This window comes from Gobio gobio (assembly GCF_949357685.1).
Source record: "Gobio gobio genome assembly, chromosome: 3".
Taxonomy (NCBI): Eukaryota; Metazoa; Chordata; class Actinopteri; order Cypriniformes; family Gobionidae; genus Gobio; species Gobio gobio.
In genome coordinates, this window is record NC_137099.1 from 33,524,011 (window position 1) to 33,544,677 (window position 20,667).

Sequence of the window (20,667 nt, forward strand, 5' to 3'; positions counted from 1 at the left end):
CAAGAATAATTAATATGAAAACATTAGTATGAAGAATAAGGGATAAGACATTTTTTAATGCCTAAAGAGCAGGAAATAGTAAATTATTCAAACACGTTTATTGAATGTAAATGCTTTTTATAACTAGCCACATGCTGCATGAGACTAACAAAGAATGGTTATTCACAAAAACAATACAACCTCCCAGCACACGATTAAAGATTCATTCAGGGCCCGTCCACACGGAGACGCGTATCACTGTATACATTTATCATCGTATTGGCGTTTCGTCCACACGGATCCGGCTTTTTGGGAGACTGAAACCGCTATTTTTTGAAACCGGGTCCTAAAGTGGCTAAATCTGAAAACGACACCCTTGCGGTTTCGTGTATAGAGACAGAGCGATACGCGTCATAATCTGAAGACCACGCCCACCGGGGGGGAAAACAATCGAACGCTCTCCATTGACTTTGCATTGCGTGAGGCTGCATTCTTGTCATTTCGGACTTATTACAAAAACTGAACTATGTATAAAAGCTGATATGTGACAAAATGAACTGCAAACAAGCTAAACAAAACCCAGAAGCAAAAACCCAGACGTTTTTATTAGCTGTTGACCCAAAAAACGAGCGTTTAAGGACAAAAAAGTGGATTCAGGCCATTGAGACAGCGCGCGACGGGTCATATTACACTGAGAACTACGGGGACTAGAGGGGAACGTAATCAACAACAGGAAATATCATATATAAAACGGACATTTGGATATTTGACTTAACAGTGACAACATATTTACTGCACACATAGACATACTGAGACATACTGAGTGTCAGGATCCCAAAATTGACCCATTCTTCCTGCTGAAGCGTCACTTCGTATTGCCTGTATCCACTTTTATCTTCTTAAACTCTTGTTTTTTTGGGTCGACAGCTTATAAAAACTTATTTCTGTGTTTTTTAGCTTGTTTGCTGTACACCTTGTCACATATCAGCTTTTAGACATTGTTCTGTTTTTGTTATAAGTCCGAAATGACAATGAGGCAGCCTCCCGCAATGCAAAGTCAATGGAGAGCGTTGGATTGTTTCCCCCCCCCCCGTTGTGGGCGTGGCCTAAATACGTTCTGTCTCTATACAGACAATCCGTATATTTTGTGAAACGGTGATGTCATCACACCACGTCCTGCGCGGGGAAGACTAAAAGGGATACAACTACGGGCACTGGGCATGCGCACATCAATACTGCGTTGTTTAATTACTGTATTTACATTATTGTAAGGGTATGTTTAGGGTTGTGGTAGGTGTATGCGTTAATAAAACACATCTGGTAAGTAGCAAATTAATTTATTGAGATTTTACCTCACCTCCGACTGTTGCCGTACCCCTTCTAGCCACAACTCTTCTTCTCCGTTTTTAGTGTATTTCTGTGGCAGAATTACAGTGCCACATACTGGCCTGGCATGTATACAACATCGTTTTGAGCCGTTTTCATGCTCTCGTGTGTACGCAGATATTTCTTGAAACAGGGGAAAAAAAAGATTGGATAGGGAAAGTTCTGGCTTCGTGTGGACGGGGCCTCAGTTTTCAAATGAAATATCCATATTAAATGCCAAGTATTTCTGCCTCTGAGCGAGGAGATTTCAACAACATGAAATATCTGATTATCTGATGTTTTATCTGATACGAGTGTCCAGATAAAAGAAAATAAAGCATAAATCCGTATGAATGGTTCTGATAAGGTCAGCCAATATAGGTTACCTATTATATGCCCTCTCCTTCTTTGCTTTTTCCAAGGTTTTGTCCATGGTTTTCTCCGTCTCTCCCCTACATTTTGGACAATACCACTTTCCTTTGGGTTTGTGATTAAGCCCAACACATGAAAAATGGAACCATTCAATTGGACATTCATCATTATCGCAACCAATCATCTCTCCAAATGACACCTGCTCACACAAGCAGTAAGTAGGCTCATTCGGATCAATAGGTAGATCTGTAGGTGAAGGCTCTCTGTCAGCTTTGGCTTTGGCCCTCTTTTTCTTCTTTGAGGTTTTGTTCCGCTTCTCCCTGGCAATGCCACCGGTGATCTCTTCATCATGCTCTACTGTGGCGATGTTCTCCAGAGTGTCATTATTACTGTTTTTCTGACGTCTGGAGCGCTTGTTAGCCCCAGAAAGCTTATCTATGGAACCAAGGGATTCCTCTCTTCGTTTCTCCTCCTCCCTTCTCTTACTGGGAATAATGGAAGATGTGGTAGTAGCTGTCACGCTTTCATGGGGTTCATGTCGGGCTTCCAGAAGCTCAGCAAGATTGTCTACTTGCCGGCTACGATTCTCTACCATCTCCACCATCTGACTAGCGAGTTGGATCTTCTCATCACCCAGCTCCTGACTTCGGATAAGGCCTCTTTCGATAAAGTGCAGCAAACGCCTTCGCTGGATGGGGTCCTCTTCCTGGACATGTTTCTCATAGGCCTCATCTAACTCTTTGAGGAGCTCTGGAATTATGCAAAATATTTATTGTGAATACATTTAAATATTCAAACGTATATTTACTATTCTGTAGATGTGGTCACAGTAGTGAAATTTCACAGGCAGAAATGGTCCATTGTCTATTCTAAATAAGTGTAGTGATGTATACACTAGGCTACAGCTCACACAGAAGACACTTTCAAAGCAGCTTTGTTGGTCAGCAAAAGAAAGAAAGAAAGAAAATTTGACAAACTGTAAATGCGACCACACCTTTAGACTATTAAATATCCAGTGACACACACACACTAAATATATTATATATATATATATATATACACACATACATACATACATACATATATTCATCTTCCAGAATCTGGCAGTACGTTTTGGGAGTTCATTTTTAGTCCATCTCTGCAAAACAGACTTCAGGATGGACTAAAATGAACTCCCAAAACGTACTGCCAGATTCTGGAAGATGAATTCTTCAAACAGTGGTACTAGAGGATGTGGTGCTGGTCCTTCAAGAGTCACTCTCAACCTATCTGTCCATAAAGCCTATAAAAAAACCTTCTTCATGTATTTTACAACACTTCAGCGTATGATTCTTATCTAGTGGGGGTCATTTTTTAGGATTCTTTACCTAACTGAAGTCTCTGAGATCCTGACACCTTGCACTTCTGGAGACTCCAGGTAGGTTCAGCTCTGGAAAATGGTGGCGCTGGAGACTAAAGGGTTCCTGATGGTTTCACCCTTAATTCTTCACCTTAATTCTTAATTCTTTTGCGGTTAACAGGTGTCTTTTCTCCGCCACATGTTTTTGTCTGACCCTGCTGACCCAACGAGCATTTCACCGTCCAATGGTCATGCCTTAACTGCAATGTCTAGTATTGCATTAGTATTGCATCCTTCTCATGGGCATTTAATACTTTTTGACTTTTCAGTCTGAGTTAAATCTCTTTTTTGGCTCAATTTATCTGTAAAAGAAAACATGCCTAATAATTCTGCACACCTGAATATAAGGTGATTTTCATTTCCAGCCTTCATGAACAATTATATATCACTTATACATTATTAAATACTGAATCAATAGTAGTTATTAGGATTACTGTGGTTTGGAATTGGTCAAATGTGCCTGGAAAAAAAATATGATCAGAAAATCCACGTGCCTAATAATTCTGCACTCCCTGTATATATATATATATATATATATATATATATATATACATATATACATATATACATATACATATATACATATATACACATATATATACATATATACATATATACATATACATATACATATATACATATATACACATATATACACATATATACATATATATACATATACATATACATATATATACATATATATACATATATATACATATATATATATATATATATATATATATATATATATATATATATATATATTAGTGCTGGGCGGTATACCGGTTCATACCGAATACCGGTATTTATTTTTGTTATGATATGAATTTTGATGATACCGCAATACCGGTATGTCGCTTAAACAACGTTCGGAACGCAGCGCAGCACGTCATTGTTTGAGAGGGGACGCATTTCACTGTTGCACTGTACTAGTGAGAGCAGTCAGAGCACAGCTGAGATCACATTACAGAATCCGAGATCGCCTCCTATACCCCCATTCACTATTCCCTACGTTATCACTTTATTTGAAGGAGTGAATGAAAACGAGTGCGTGAAGTCGGACAACCGTTGTGTGTACAGCGGCTGTACACTCGTTGTTGCGGTGCGATGTGGGATAGAATGAGTGCACTCAATAACGTCCACTATGGTTTCGGACACTACTACAAAGCGCTGTCCCCTCCAAATAATGCCCTATTTGAGGTTATAAGGGGCGATTTCGGATTCAGCGCTTGATTACAGTGGAGAATTCGAACTACAGCCGCGATGAGTTTAACAACGCTCACCACATGGATCATATATCAGATATAGACCGGAGCGAGCGCGTTTAAGTTTTTTTGGACATATTTCATATACTATAGTGCTCTAAACGTGAACCCGAAGCGTGTATGCGCACATATTTCATCACGTCTTTTTCAAATGAAATGGGCACTGATTAGGCTACAGTAAACCATAAGTCTGATCACGACCGCGATGACACGATGGATTATTCTGCTATACAAAAGACAATGAATGATGTAAGTTAATAAATAAACTGACAAATCAAAGAAGAATGGGCAAAAAAGTAACTGCTAATTCTTTCTGTGTTAAACTGATGTGTGTCATTTGTTTAGAGAGCGCTCTTAAATGTATTACAATAGACAAGATAGACAAGATTTTTTAAATGCTTACGATGCCCTCAACTGTTTTTTTCTCTCTCTGTGGTCATATTTTAATATCCATGTGTAATGAGTGTGTTGCAGGTCTGTGTTTTATTGGTGGTCTCTCCATAGCCTCATTTTGAGGGGCTTTGCAAACCTGTATTAACTCTAGTGTGGAATTTTTCTACAATATTCACTCATCATGACAGTAAAATAGGGCATTCTAGTCAATCTACTGCAGTATTTCCTCTCTCAATCAGTAGAAAATGTGGTTAACACCCGGTCATGCATAGAGGGAAAAAATACCGTCATATACCGTGAAACCGTATATGTATACCGTGATATATATTTTTGGTCATACCGCCCAGCACTAATATATATATATATACACATATACATATATTATACATATATATATATATACACACATATATACACACACACATATATACACATATATATATAGCAAGTTTAAAAGGGATGGTTCAAAAATTCTTTCATCATCTGTTATCATCACCACCCACAAGACTTTTGAAAAAGCTAATAAAAGGCATTGTAAAATAAATACATGTAAACAAAAATGAATTGAAATGCACTCTGGCAGGTAACAGCAATTGAAAGCGGCAAATCAAAGCTAAGCAACCAAGACAGAGCTCCGCCCATATCATATTCAAAAACCAATCACACTCGATGAACTCGCCCAAACGCGAACAAAACGGGCAGATTCAATATGAATAGACAGTTTCTCCCAACCAACCCAAGTACTCCTCGCTGCAGACTGTAGCGCTCTCAAGACCGAAATGTTGCTGTAAATCCAACAACTTAGGCTTAAATCCAATCCAAAAGCTAAGGAGGTGGAGCATGTGTGCTACCGTAGCTAATAACAAACAGTTACATTATACGCACATTTCTACCCAACCAAATCAAAATCCAGTGAGCTACGCACTTTATCTGACATCAACCAAATGAACACATGCACGAAATACAATCCCAGTATGAAAGGAGTAGGATGACCCCTGCATAGCATACTGATTATGGCAATATTTTTACCCAAGCGAAATTTGTTTTAAAACACAAAAGCATCATAATATAGCCGTATAGCATAGCCTACAAGTGTGTCGAATATGCTTTATAGGCGGCAGCCTAAAAGGTGCAAGCACGAATCTAATTTCTGGTAAATTCGTTTTATTTATTTTTTAATGATTTAACTGTGGAGTTTTTCCTCTATGAAAATATGACGACCCCAACTAAGCTGCGAATGTGACAACAACAACAAAAATCTGACCAGCCAAGCCTCCCGTCATGAGGGATGGACTCAAAACGACCGACAACAAAGTAAAAAAAATAAATAAATAAATCTACAATTTTCCGTCTGCATTTCCGAAATTGTTGCGATTTATGTCAGAGTCTCTGTTACATCAAATGTAACATAATCTCAATAACGGCAAAACAGTAGGCAAAATGAATTTCTACTAAACAGGTCTATTTCGCCCAGTATTTCATATCTAACGCGAACATCATTTCCACAATTGCAACACACGTAGAATAAACACAAACAGTATTATTGGGAAAAAGAGTGAAACGTTACCTTGGTATCTTGAGTCCATTTCTCTCATAAGAGACACGTTTCTTTGTAGATCGAAAGGTAAAGACTCAACCAAGTCCAAGTATTCTCCTACATAGTTAGCGATGTGTAGTGGGTCCCAGCTGGTAGTATTCAGCATTTTAACTACTTTGTACTTGACTAGATTTGTGGGGAGAAAATCCTTCAATGGCCAAAAGAAAACATCTGACCGCTCATAATCCTTGGCAACCTGTTTAGACCCCTAGTTTATACTACATTTCGTTTATATCAACATGCATAATCAAAACAATTTATGCATAACATTTATTTTCCATTTTATTTTATAGTAACAATATTCCAGTGTCGCATTACTTGACTCCAACGTGGAGCTCCTCCGGGTAGTTTCAAACCATAGACTGTAAAAAAATATGGACGACGCGACTCCATTGACTTCCGCTGACCAAAGTTGAAGCTTTCATAGGCCCGCTCACGGCGCTGACATCTTGGGACCGAGTCTGCGCAGTAGCGATCTCGGGACCGGAGTTGCGCAGTAGAGAACAGGAAGTAGAGGCGCGATTATCAAAAGCCCGCCCACACTCTCACAGATGCAGAATAATTAATTATGTTGGTGTGAAATAAACAGTTATGGAAGTGTAGAAATGAAAGCTAAAGCTCCAATCTCCTCACAAAAATCCAGAAAAAAGTCCGTTAGTGCCTCAGTGACAACTTCACTCAGAGAAGCCGTCAATCTCAGCTGTCAATCATGACGTCACACCCCCGTTTTTATAGCATCAAATAACTCACTAAAACTAAACTTATTTAAAAAACGAACACTTGAAATGAAATTATTGTAATAAAAACTGCCTAAAATGACAGAAACCATCTTTAGGAAACAATTATTTGAAGTGTAATTAAATAGTTTAGTGTGTCTCGCGCCCATTGAAATACATGGAGAGGCGGGGTTTAGGAGCTATACTGGGACCGGCCACCGGGGGGCGATCGAGGCGCGAAAGCTTCAATTTCTGACTGGAGCACTACAGGCTTGTTTCAAACACTTGGGAAGAGTAAATCAATGCGCATGCGTCAGTGGCAAAATACTCCGCGTGCATTCCCTTTCTATGCTTTTCACAGTTGTGAGGTCAGTTCCATTTAAGATTTTGGGTGGATTTCTGGATCTATTGAAAACAACTGAAAAGACAATTGTATTATATAGTGTTAAACAGCAAGGGACGCGCGCATAAGATAACTGAAGCTTGTCATTTGCCCTTTTACTAGATGCCTTATGTTGCATTATGTGATAGTTATGTTGAGAACGGCGAGTGGCATTATAACCTTTTTCGATTAATGTGTATATTATCTGCCAATGACAGAAACTGCAGAGCCAATGGGCGCGTGACGTCCAGCAGCTCCCCCTCTGAAGTCACATCCCCTCCCACTTAAAAATACAGTACCTTCCATCACTCATGCGTTTTCAAGTATAATGTTACTGAATGTGTTATTTGGATTGGTGGCGCATAATCGAGAGCATTGTCGCAACTGCATTTTTTACCCTCCGTGTTACTGTCTTTAATGTCCTTTGCCCCGGTTTGCTTTTCAGTGCGCGGCCATCTTGAACCCACTGCAAAACAGCCGAGAGAGAGATCCGTGTGTCGGTGTGACAGTTTGCTGATACCAAAGAGATGAGTGATGGAACCTTACCAGTAGTCAACCGACGAAGCTGAACTTTCAATGTGATGACACTGAAAAGTAACTGATCGAGGAATTGGGAAGCAATATGTCATCGATCCAAACTGGAAAACGCGCTTAAATGTCTAACGTTAGAGATAGATTATACTTTATCGCATTGTCGCAATCTTTTAACCACCACCTGGACTCTGTTCAAATGTTTTGTCATATTTATGTAGTTGAATGAAAATGAGGCTGCCTTTAGCATTCATAACAAATGCAAAACTGCTCAATTCTGGCTTTAGAATCAGGCATGGGGTTCATAATGCAGTTACAAAAACGTCATTGCTGTCCAGTTGTAATATATGCAGCAGGGCAGAGAGAAAGTGGATACAACCAGTGGGCTATGACACCGGTGTAATGACTTACAACAGTCTTACCAAGCAGAAAGAACCTCTGGTTTTGGCACAAGAAAGAATTGCTTCCTGGTAAGGAACACAATGGTCCATTACGCTTATTTAGATTTTCATATGTTATAGAAGTTTTTTTCTATAACATTTTCTTTTGTCACTTCCAGGTATAGCTGTGGACCCACTGTTTATGACCATGCCCATCTCGGCCATGCTTGGTAAGTTTAGTAACCATAAATAAAAACATTTTGATAATATAAAATAACTCAAAATTATTTTATTTCAGCTAGCTTTCAAAGCAACATTTCTCACTTTTCATTTGTTCTACTTAATGTATCAAAATAAATTTACTAATTCATAAAAACTATCTAGACATAATGAACTTTTATCATTTTCATCAGAAAGACTAACGAATGATTAAAAAAAAAATGTAAAAACAACAAAATGGATTAAATAAACGGAAAATGGAAAACCTATTATAGAATATAAATTATGTTAAAATAACACTACAACGACCTAAAACAAATTATGTTTCTTTCAACTAGGGGTGCACCGATCCGACTTTTTCAGTCCCGATACCGATACCGATGCCTGGGCTTTGTGTATCTGTCGATACCCGATACCGATCCGATATATTGTTGAATTAATAATAAACTGTATATCTTCCACCTTATACCTTCCTTGAAGAGACTAAAGGCACCAGACTTTACTAACTAAACATAACTAAGACAAAATAACAGATGTATGTAAGGTGTTGAATTCTTATTTATTTAAAAAACAATTGTGCATTCAAATCTAAAATAGAATGTAATCTAACTTCTTTAAATAAATAAAATGTAGCAGTGGAAACAAAAAACAGTGTATTGGTCAAACATACAATAGTAATCTGACAGTTACCAAACATTTTTTACACTACAGATAATTGTTTTGGTATATAATCATATCAATATTAAAAAGTAGCATTACAAATTAACAAATAGTCTAATTTTCTACCATATGCAATTTAATAAAAAATTTCAGCTAGCTAATAACAACTTTGTTCTGGTTTCACCTCACTCCAGATTAAATGATTGTAGGCTAGGCCTATTTATTTTACTACACATTGTCAACAGAAATAAGATGAAATACTGTTGATAATTAAAAATAATTCTTACTACCCACTCTTGCTAAAATGGGTAAGCACACTTGTGTTCTCATTTCAGTTGCGTTCTGAGTAAATTAATAAACTGAGTTCATGAGTTCAGTGTTGGACAGATCAGTTGTTCTGGCCAGTCGTTAAAATGATTCGGTTCAAAGGAGTCATTAGGTCACGAATCGGACATTAGCAGACGCGTTGTGTGCGAATCCCGTCTGTTAGAACATCGCGAAAGATGTCAACACACAGAAAACACTTCATAACTGGATATAATTTGTCTCCCGCTTATTGAAAGTATGCTTTATGTCAGCTGGTCAGAGAAGAGTCAATGTTTTTTGAGCGCAATTCACACCCAGTGATAATTCAAGGACAAAATTGTCCGAATGTGTCACGTGCAACATGGTTTCGGTCTTCCGAGCTTTTGATTTGGATTAATATGTGAAATATGAGAGCGAACACTGATTATTTTGAAGACCCAGAGAGCGCGCGCGGGGGAGGAGCTCTCAGATCGGTCTCTCTGTCACTCAGTCACAAGCGCAGCATCTATTCTACATCACTCGTAAATCACAATAACTCATCAAATTAGGCTTTGGCCGTCAAAAAAATGTCAATGCAGGAAAGACCCTGACTTTGCAGTAATACCCTCGAAACAGCGACGAACTAGTTGGCGTGGCAAGCGTGAAATATCTCCTCCACACAGCCGAGTCTCTTCTAGCATGCGACACACGTGAAGCTGACGAATGACGTAGGTTCTGCTGCGACGGAAAAAACACCTGGATCGGCTTGTGGATCTGTTAATTTTTCCGATCCCCGATCCAGCTATTTTGTCAGTATCGCGGCCGATATCCGATCCTAATATCGGATCGGTGCACCCCTACTTTCAACGTAACTGCAACTACTCTGTTACTATAGTTTTAGTTTACTACAATAACCCTGGGTTGTTGTTTGGTCAGCAGTAAATACATTTCTCTGACAGCCTCCTTTATTTTCTTCTTTTTCTTCCTTGCATGCAGCTCATATGTCCGATTTGACATTCTGCAAAGAATATTATCCAGACTTTTTGGAATCAATGTCATCCATGTTATGGTCATCACTGACATTGATGATAAAATCATACAAAGAAGCCTTGAGGTAAGTGTCAACTTTGTAATGTTTATATTTGGCAATTTTAAGACATGTTGAAAGTTTTTTTTTTTTTTTTTTTGCAGGAGAACATCTCGTCCACCGTCCTTGCAAGAATGCATGAGGAAGAGTTTAAGAGGGACATGCAAGCATTGCGGGTAAATCACATTTTTGTGGTGATTTGACTAAAACGACTAAAACTTTAATACATATTTCACTGGTCTTTGTTCATTTCCCCAGGTTCTTCCTCCAGCTGTATACATGAGGGTGACAGACAACATACCCCAGATTGTAGCTTTCATAGAGCGCATTATCAGAAATGGACATGCCTATGTCACAAATCAAGGTTCCTCTCTCTCTTATTTTTGTTGGCAATTTAAGGTCGTCTTTTAAGTTTTTTTTCTAAATGTGAAGAGAAGATGAAACTGAATATCCAGTATGATTTGTTGACCCAGGGAACGTCTACTTCAACACTCAGTCCATTGGTAGCCGTTATGGCAAGCTTGTGAATCTCGGAGGCATTGTTGGGGAGCAAGGTATGTTTATGACATCTGTTTTTTCTTTCTTGGAGGTCTTTATCAATAACAGTAAAGGTGGGTATCCTCAATCTTTAATCACACATGATTTGTCATTGCACATTTATTATAATCATTTTCTGTGTTATTGGGCTGATTTGCTTGACAAAACTACTGGTAATAGTTACAAATATTACTGATAATATATGTAATGTCTGTAGATTAGAGAAGTTAATATTTAAGGATATGCTCTAGAAACCATGAACTGAATCATATAGATTATTTTACAGTTTCTTGTATTTTAGGGGTTCAGGATAAAAGGGATCCAAGGGACTTTGCTCTTTGGAAAGCATCCAAACCACATGAACCTCACTGGGTTTCACCTTGGGGACAAGGAAGACCTGGGTGGCACATTGAATGTTCTACAATTGCTAGGTAAATGGGCTGGCATGCACTAAAAGATTTCTAAAATCTTATCAGATTTTCAAAATGTGAGATACCACAAACATGATGAAAAAAAAGAAATACAATAAAATTATGGCAGCAATATGTATGCAATTAAAATATGTATTATTTATGTATATATTAGGACTTGCATTACTAATCATATTAAAATGTTAATCATAGTAAAATGGTTCCTTTCTGTAAATAAGAGGTTGTGTTGTTAACTTGTTTCTGATAATTAAAAAAAAAAAATGTAATGATAGCCATCATTTTGAGAGATAAAATGCAATACAAAACCATTTAAAACATAGCCTGTCAATTTTACTTTTAAATGAATTCATAATATTTAAATAGGATATTTTTTTTACTATTACCAGTATTACATTTATCATCATGTTGAACATTTGACTAACCATGTGAAAAGTGCCTTTCCAGGTTCGTAGGATCACAGAACTCACTCCTCCATCATGAAAAATTGTAATCCAAAAGTATGAGTTTTGGAGTCGGCATGAAATGAAAAATCTCTAGCTTTTTTTAAATTTTCTAAATTGATGTTATTTAACATTAAAAAAAGTTTGTATCCCTCTATGGGAAATTGTCATTTATAAATGAAGCTAAGAAAATTTCATTTAAAAAAAATATAGTAATGTCATATGACATCCCCCTTCAGCCAATAAAATTAAAATATATTTGCCATATGCTTGACATTTTTGGCAACAGGGAAGTGAACAAGACATTAGCACATGTTAGGTCACATGCTTTTACACCATAGCAAGTTCATTTTAGACATGAAACTACATATACATTTAAAAAAAAAAAAACTCATGTACATCCAAATGTGCTTTCTATAGTTTTTGGTAATTTTTAATGCATATTTTGTCAAAGCAATTACTCAAAGACCAAAAAATCTGTGTCATGCATAAATGACAGTTATTTTAGGGGATCCATATTTTCTGTGGAGCTTCACTTTTGTTCAGTACTGGCAGGCAGTGTAATAGTCTTTTTAAATTTTTAAATATATATATTTTTTTTTCTGTTTCGACAATCACAATACATGAGAAAATATCTGTCATTTCTTCCATTCATTTAGACTTTCAGAGAATTCATTTTAGAGAGTTTTCTTTAAAATAAATTCTAAGGTCAAATACAAATATGTTTTTAGCTGTACAAAATTATGCTTATTTTTAGAATAATATAACATAAAAAAAGACAAGCCTCTTTCTGAATGGTTGATTCTCTAGGAATGTATTTTAGCAGAATTACAAAATCATATTTTCGTATGAAATGGTAACTCCTATACACTTTTCTTGTCTATAGCTCAGTGTTTGGAAGTCAGTTGGACATCCACTCCGGAGGGATTGACCTTGCCTTCCCACATCATGAGAATGAGATTGCCCAGTCTGAGGCATATCATCAGTGTGAACAATGGGGAAACTACTTCCTGCACTCCGGTAATGCCCTCAGTCTTCTGGTTTAAGAAGTAGTATTGGGTAGTAATATTTTAAGCATTTTTGAGCATACTATATTTTGTAGTGTAGGATCAATTACATTTTAGCTTTTTGTTTTCAAGGGCACCTTCATTTGAAAGGAAGTGTAGAGAAGATGTCAAAATCATTGAAGAATTATATAACTATCAAGGTAAAAATTAATAAAATTGTAAAAGTATGTGTTCTATTCGTGTTTAATCAAAAATAGCATATTTTAAATCAATCTCTCTTCATAATCCAGGATTTTCTGGAGTCTTACAATGCTAATGAGTTTCGACTTTTTTGCCTTCTGACCAAATACAGATCAGGTATGTGTTACATGCAGAAAGGGACTCCTGAAAGATAAACTCAGACAATTTTGCAGATATTCTAAATTTTCTGTACATTTTCTGTGGGTCTTTTAACCTTTCCAGCAATTGACTACAGTGATGCTAGCATGGATGAAGCCCGATCTACCTTGTCCACCATCTCTGCCTTCTGCCACAGCGCACAGGCCTACATGCAGGGCCACTTACAGTGCCAGCCTATAGAGGAGGGCATTCTCTGGGAGAGGTAAAGACAGAATAGTAGATAACATGAATAAGACCAGGTTCACTCACGCACTTGTCCTGTGTGTTTTTTTGTCTTTTCATGTGTGAATATATGAGCTGTGTGTCATAAAAGGGTTTTATATCCAGACACTGCTCCCATCAGTATTGTGTTTTGTATTTGATCCAAATCCATATTTCTTACACTCATTTAAAAATAGAAAAGCGCTCAACTTGTTTGACGGATAAACACATCCCTAATTTTGATTAGTGTCAACTGGGACAAAACTTTCTAGTGATATGGATGTCACCATCTTTGATAGTTACCTCAGACATTGTCACTGTGGTTGCAAGTGTTAAGGCCTGTTCACACCAAGGACAATAACCGACAATGATAAAGTTATATAAACGTTTAGAACTATAACAGCATAGAGAAACAATATCATTGGAATCACTTTCAGAATTTTTTTTTCCAGTTGATGAATGATAAAGTTTACTGTGTGAATGAGCTGATGATGAAAAAGCCTTTGTCTCCAACTCCTTTTTGTCTTCACTGTCTTTGTTTGGTCAAGGTTGTCTGCTACACAAACCAGTGTTCGGAAAGCACTCGCTGATGATTTTGACACCCCAAAAGCTGTGGATGCCATTATGAGCCTCATTCACCATGGCAACTGTCAGCTTCAGCCTGTTACTAAGGTAACATCATAGGGTAGGTCAATGAGGCCTAACGTTCTTTATATCCTCATTAAAAAATATTATATATTTTTATTTATATTTATTAGTCAAAAAACGATTTGTACTGTCTTTTTGTTTTTGAAGGTTCACGGGCCTAGGAGTCCTGTTGTATTTGGAGCTATGCTATCCTATGTCAGGGAAATCATGGCTGTTTTTGGAGTTGATCTACTGGACAAAAAGGTGAGGTTTTTTTCAATGTTACATTTTTTGAACCCTCAAAAGATCTTCATATTACAGCCCTTATTTGGTCCTTCGTGGACACTTTTGGGCACAGGGGTTAAATAAATGTTTTATCAATATCTTTAATAATATAAAAACTATCAATTTATGCAGTTTTTTTTATTTTTGTTGAATTTTTGAATTTATTTACCACTTAAAGTACCATATTTTTATGTAAAATATATCTATTTTATATATATTTTTTTTTATATATTTAATATTAATTTAACTAAAGTAAAGACACCAATTCCAGTATGTTCAGACAGCCAAAACCTAAAAATGTGATGACTTCTGGTGACCTATGTTGGTATAAAATAATTATTTTTCATTAGCCACTAGATGGCAATAATAGTACCCAATGGCAACATTAAGCATAGCTGCATAAAGGCTGAACTTTATAAACGAATTTAACCTCTTATGTTTTACATTTTATCACAAGTTAAAATTGTAAATAAATAAAAAAAACATATTTTTTGTTTTAGACTATACAAACATGCCAAAACATGCTTAGACAAATCTGACCGTGCAATAAGAAAAAGACAAAGTAGGAGATCATGTATAATTATTATTTTTTTTTAACAAAATCATTAAATTTAAATAACTCAAAAGGGTTAATGGTACCAAACAGGTAAGAATAACAATAAACCTAACAATAACAACAAAAAAAGTAAGTGTTAACTTTCTGGTAAGTGTAAACAATGTAAACCTGACAAATATGCTTACATGCACTTGTGGCAGCAGGTAATTGTGACAGAGTGTTCTTTGCAAATAAATTCTTTGCATTTTTTGCAGACAATGCTGTTTTTTTTTCTTGTGCTGCACTAAACCTCTTTGCCATTGTGTTGATTCAGAATGAACTGAAAAAGCAACTGCCACTGAGGTTTAGGTAGCATGCAGCAGACATGTTTTGTTTGTAAGCAACAACAAATCTTGCAGCAGTGCTTTGATCTGACTTTTAAGTGTGTGTGTGTGTGTGTGTGTGTGTGTGTGTGTGTGTGTGTGTGTGTGTGTGTGTGTGTGTGTGTGTGTGTGTGTGTGTGTGTGTGTGTGTGTGTGTGTGTGTGTGTGTGTGTGTGTGTGTGTGTGTGTGTGTGTGTGTGTGTGTGTGTGTGTGTGTGTGTGTGTGTGTGTGTGTGTGTGTGTGTGTGTGTGTGTGTGTGTGTGTGTGTGTGTTAGATGACAAGGCTATGCAGATGACGTCCAGATCGCCTCCAGAGACGAGAGCGTAATTAAAAACATGCTGGCCAGGACAGATTCTTTTCTGAAATGGTCAGGCCTGGAGATTAAGGACACAAAATGTGCCGTTCTGTATGAGAGGAGGAGTGGAGGGAACAGGTGGTATCGCTCAAAAAATGATAAATATCCAGAGTTCACCGTAGCAACTAAACCTATACGTGTATTCTCTCTTCATGAGACATACACTTATCTAGGACACAACATTAATATCGCAGGGGAATGGAAAGAGCAGGTAAACATCATCTGGTCAGGGTTCATATCCCGGTTGGACTTGATAGACAAATGTCCACTGCCTCTGACCATGAAGTTAGAGGCTATCAGACAGGTGGCGCTGTCTAAAGTACAACATCTGTTCTCCAATGTCCATATCCAGCAGAAAGTGCTGATGGACATGAACAGTAAGACAGTGAGCTTCGTGAGAAAGTGGTTTGGACTTAACACACATAGCACCCGTGATGTTATTTTTCACCCCCAATGGGAAGGAGGGTTGGGAGCACCAAACGTGATCTGGATTTACACCAGCATGCGGATTTCCCACCTTCTGAACATGCTGGACAATGATGACAGAGACGTCAGGGAGCTGGCTCGATCCTCCCTGTTCCTGGACCTCAGGAGACGTAAGGTGCCGTTGGCCAGGGACTCAGAGCCTCATTTTCTTGGTTTCAAAAGGAAACCAAGTGGGAAACTGGACACCCATTCAGCTGGCTTTGGTGTCTGGTCAGACTGGCCGGACCTGAACGACCTTTGTGTCCGAACTGGAGTAGAACTTGAGTGGGCGCGGTCTGACTCTGGGACTGTGAGGGTCTCAGAGGATATCATCACTGATCCCCTGATCTATGTCAAGGCAACAGCCACATATGGTGGCCACAGCTTCCCGCTAACATCGACAGGTGCCCGGCGAACTCTCCTGGACTTACATCAACATCACCAAAAACAGCACTGGACTGGACTGAGCCTTCAGGGGAAACTGGCCTGTCTCTCCTGTGCTGATCACTCTGTCTCTCACTCGTTTCTGAAGAACACTGCACTCAGTGAGGACATCGTCACCTTCACAGTAAAAGCAAGATTACAAGTTCTTCCTACCAGACTCAACCTTTCCATCTGGTTTCCTGCAACCCAGGTCCCTCACTGTCTACATCACACCACAGAACAGATCACTGAGACACTGCCACACATTCTGAACGGCTGCCATGCTTACAAGGGAATGTACATCGCACGCCACGACAGAATAGTGGACCTTATAGTGAGAGACGTATCAACACATCTCTCACCTTCAGTAAAAACACATAAACACTCCAGTGTAAAAGCATCCATGTTCCAGCATGGCAATGGTAACTTTGATGCTTTCTCACATCTGTCTGCTAACACACCAGATGTGACTGTGGTTAATGAGGAGCTCAGTGAGGTGTTCATTCTGGAGGTGGCATGCACCTTTGACTCTAGCATGGAGGAAGCCTTTATGACCAAGGTCATTAAATACCAGCCGCTCTTAAACACCATCTCAGAGATCGGTTATCGGGGCAGACTACTGGTGTTCATATTCGGCAGCTTAGGACACACACATAGGCTGGTGGTAAGAGGGCTTCAACAACTTGGGATGCCCAAAAAGAGGGCCAAACGGCTGGCGAAGTACTGTGCCCTGTCTGCTATCATAGGCAGCCGCCACATATGGAGGAGACGCTGCTACTTATACCCATAACCCCTGAGAGATGTGAAGATCTGTGTGTGCCACTGGGCCATGATTTTGTACATGTAATTTGACTGCACCTATAATGTTTATGTCCCTGTAAATCATTTCTTTCAAGTGGACTTAAATAAATTGTTAAAATGTGCGTGCGTGTGGCTGGTCGCAGTGGCTGATTGGCACATTAAAAAAATGCTCTCTGTCATTCGCTCATTCAATTCTTTGTTTTTGTATGTGTGAGTGACGCAGTGGATAAAAAAAAACTTTGTTATAGGCTCATTGAGTGCTTTGTGTGTGTGTGTGTGTGTGTGTGTGTGTGTGTGCATGTGTGAGTGTTTGTCACATTCAGAATGTTGTACAGACTCTCCTCTTCATTTATGTGTATGTATGATCTGCATTGTGTTGGATTTTTTTGGACAAATAAAAAAAAAAGCTCTGAAATCTATTAAATTCCCATTAATTCTTATGGGTGCCCATTTTAGTCCACGAAGGCCCAATTAAGGAGTTTTTTTTTTTTTCAACCACTTAACATTATAAAATCGAGTCAATGTGTTCAGGAGGCAAAAAAAGTAGCCAAGTCTTGTACCGCTCAGATTAAGGGAAGTATTTTTTAAATTAAATAAAAAAAAGATTTTGCCCACATTTGTCCCGAAGGTCCTTTGAGTGTTAAATAAAACTTTTCATGAAAGGAGTGTTTTTAAAGAAATTGGCACCCTGCTCTAGACTGGGCAAACCCAGTCTGATCTGACAGCGATTTGATTTCGCCCTGCAACTCAGTCTGGAAACCTGTACATTCATTTCTACTGCTTCTGTTACACTTTTGCGGGAACCAGTCACAGACTGGCTTATCCACATGGCGCGCTATTGGCTGGTTTAACACGATGACGGATAGAGAAGCAATGGGTCGTTGCCCGTTGATTGCTGCTGAGCCACATGGCCTGAAAATGAGGTGTGTTCAGACTAGGGTTGCAAAGGGGCTGAAAATTTCCGGAAAACTTTTCAAAAATGTTCAAAAAATCCTGGGAAGTTTCCAAAAATTCTGGAAAGTTTCAGGGAACTTTGCAACCCTAGTTCAGGTGCATTGTTGGCATGTTGCTATTTTGAGGTACCTGAAAATGACTGCTCCATTGACCAACAAAAACCTGATCTAAAGTATTTTTTGTTATTTATAGGGCGCGTTAGTAATCTGGCGGGTGCACATGCGTTTATTGCACGTTATGCCCAAACACACCCATGACTCATTAAGAGACAAGGTACAACCCGTTTTTTCCATCATCAAACTAGCAAAAGTGGATTTGGAAAGTGCAACTGTGCCATGCGCTTCAGACCATGTGCTCAGATCATTAAAATAGGGCCCCTAGTGTTTAGTTTCTTTTGTAATCTAGGACAGTGTTTCTTTTTCCCAAGACATACACATGAATTAATTATTTTCTTCCTTGTAGACATAGACGTCCTTTTTCTTTATAAAAAAATAAATAATTGCAACACTTTCAATACTTTTACACTTGTGTCCCTTAGGAAGTCCATGATTCTTCTGGAGTTTTGAATAATGTGGTGGAGGAGTTGGTGCATTTTCGGAGTGAGGTTCGTAAATTTGCTCTTTCTGTGCAAGACCAAGTGCCACAAGACCCGCAGCCTGGCAGTGAATTTCCGAAAAGTCATCCACAGCCAGACAGAATACCCTTGCTGAAGGCTTGTGATGCCTTAAGGAATAATCTAGCACCCCTTGGAGTCCACATTAAGGTACGGTTTCATCCTGTTAGATTCAGTGCAGCAGAGCCTTTAAAGCCTCCAACTGTTTCTGTCAAAGCACATTGCAAGGCTAATTGTGGTTTACAGTTCTAATATTTTTCTTTTGGTTTCAGGATAGAAGCACAATCTCCACTTGGGAAATTACAAGAAGAGGAGGGACAAGGAATAATTAATTACTTACTGAATTGAACTAAACCTTTATTTATTAGAACTTTGACTCATGTTGTTTGAAGCATCTCACTGCTGTATGGTCAAGTATTTCTTCAAAAAAATTACAGTTCAACTGAAGACACTTGCAAAAAATTCTAATTATTACTTCTATTGTGAAACTAAAGTTGGAACAACAAGTAATCACAACCACATTGAATCTGATTGTAAATGTTAATAAAACCACTCTGTTTATAGTTCGTCCTCAAGTATCGCTTAACCCTTTCTCAACCATTCTTGTACACAAATAATTGAAGTGAAGGATCCTTATCAAGCTCCACTGGCTGATGATCAGAAGGGATTATGGAACACTAACCATAGCAATATTACAAGTTAGGCCAAAATTACCCAGTAAGCAATTTTGTGTTTAAAAGACATCTAATAGCCCTGACGTCTAGGCTAAAACAAGACAAAATTTGGGCTGTCAGTGAAAATTGTATTTGGACCCAAGAATAGACTATATAGAATAGAACATGAACATGTCAAAGAAATGAAACCAAACACCTTGTCATCACTGTTGTCTTTGCTTACATGATGGAATATCATACATCTCGCAAGTTATTTTGGCAAAAATGACGTAACCAAATTCAAGGTTATTTTAGCTAGAAGTGGGTTACTCATAGCTGGACTATATCGAGTCTAGAGTTAACCAAAATGTTGAAATGACGGCTATTGCTTGCTGTTTATTAATATTAGGCTACACAACAGATCTTATGGTTTTTCTGGAAAGATTTATCATTTGATATTAGAGCACATTCTGTTGTGGTTCTCTAAAGACCTCTGTACATTCATAGAAATTATCATAATGGTCATGAGCAACTGTCATAATGTCTGAAAATGCTACAATACCATTTGAACAAGAAGAGTTTTATTATGCTCATTTGTAAACATCGTAGGCACTATTATAACATTTGAAACTGGTTATGGGAAGAAAACAAATGGAACACTGTCATCAGTTTACTCCTTAAAGGGATAGTTCACCCAAAAATGAAAATTCTGTCATCATTTACTCACCCTCAAGTTGTTCCAAACCTGTATGAGTTTCTTTGTTCTGCTGAACACAAAAGAAGATATTTTGAAGAATGTTTGTTACAAAGCAGATAGAGCAACCATTGAATACCATAGTTTTTTTCCCCCTACTATGGTAGTCAATGGTTGCTGTATCTGCTTGGTTACAAACATTCTTCATAATATCTTCTTTTGTGTTCAG

General features: G+C 38.0%; 2 protein-coding genes across 4 annotated transcripts; one reads left to right on the top strand and one right to left on the bottom strand.

Annotated features, from left to right (window-relative positions):
- Positions 1-36: 36 nt before the first annotated feature.
- LOC307123979 (inhibitor of growth protein 1-like) lies at positions 37-6,858 on the bottom strand. The gene is made up of 2 exons (XM_079812885.1): positions 6,344-6,858; positions 37-2,466 (listed from the first exon to the last, which is right to left on the bottom strand). The coding sequence occupies exons 1-2, from the start codon at positions 6,477-6,479 to the stop codon at positions 1,727-1,729; spliced, it is 876 nt and encodes a 291-aa protein (XP_079669011.1). The 5' UTR covers positions 6,480-6,858; the 3' UTR covers positions 37-1,726.
- Positions 6,859-7,372: 514 nt separating this feature from the next.
- Positions 7,373-20,358, top strand: cars2 (cysteinyl-tRNA synthetase 2, mitochondrial). Of its 3 annotated transcripts, XM_079812857.1 has the most exons (17): positions 7,373-7,457; positions 7,690-7,766; positions 7,917-8,472; positions 8,562-8,612; positions 10,543-10,660; positions 10,738-10,809; positions 10,892-10,997; positions 11,107-11,187; positions 11,472-11,601; positions 12,928-13,061; positions 13,181-13,248; positions 13,339-13,405; positions 13,511-13,649; positions 14,197-14,320; positions 14,444-14,539; positions 19,017-19,241; positions 19,364-20,358. In XM_079812857.1, exons 3-17 carry the CDS (start codon positions 8,228-8,230, stop codon positions 19,421-19,423), a joined length of 1,716 nt encoding a protein of 571 aa, XP_079668983.1. In that variant the 5' UTR covers positions 7,373-7,457; positions 7,690-7,766; positions 7,917-8,227; the 3' UTR covers positions 19,424-20,358. The 3 variants fall into 3 exon arrangements, with proteins under 3 accessions (XP_079668983.1, XP_079668982.1, XP_079668981.1); XM_079812856.1 differs by lacking the exon at positions 7,690-7,766; XM_079812855.1 differs by having other exon boundaries at positions 7,373-8,472.
- Positions 20,359-20,667: the final 309 nt, after the last annotated feature.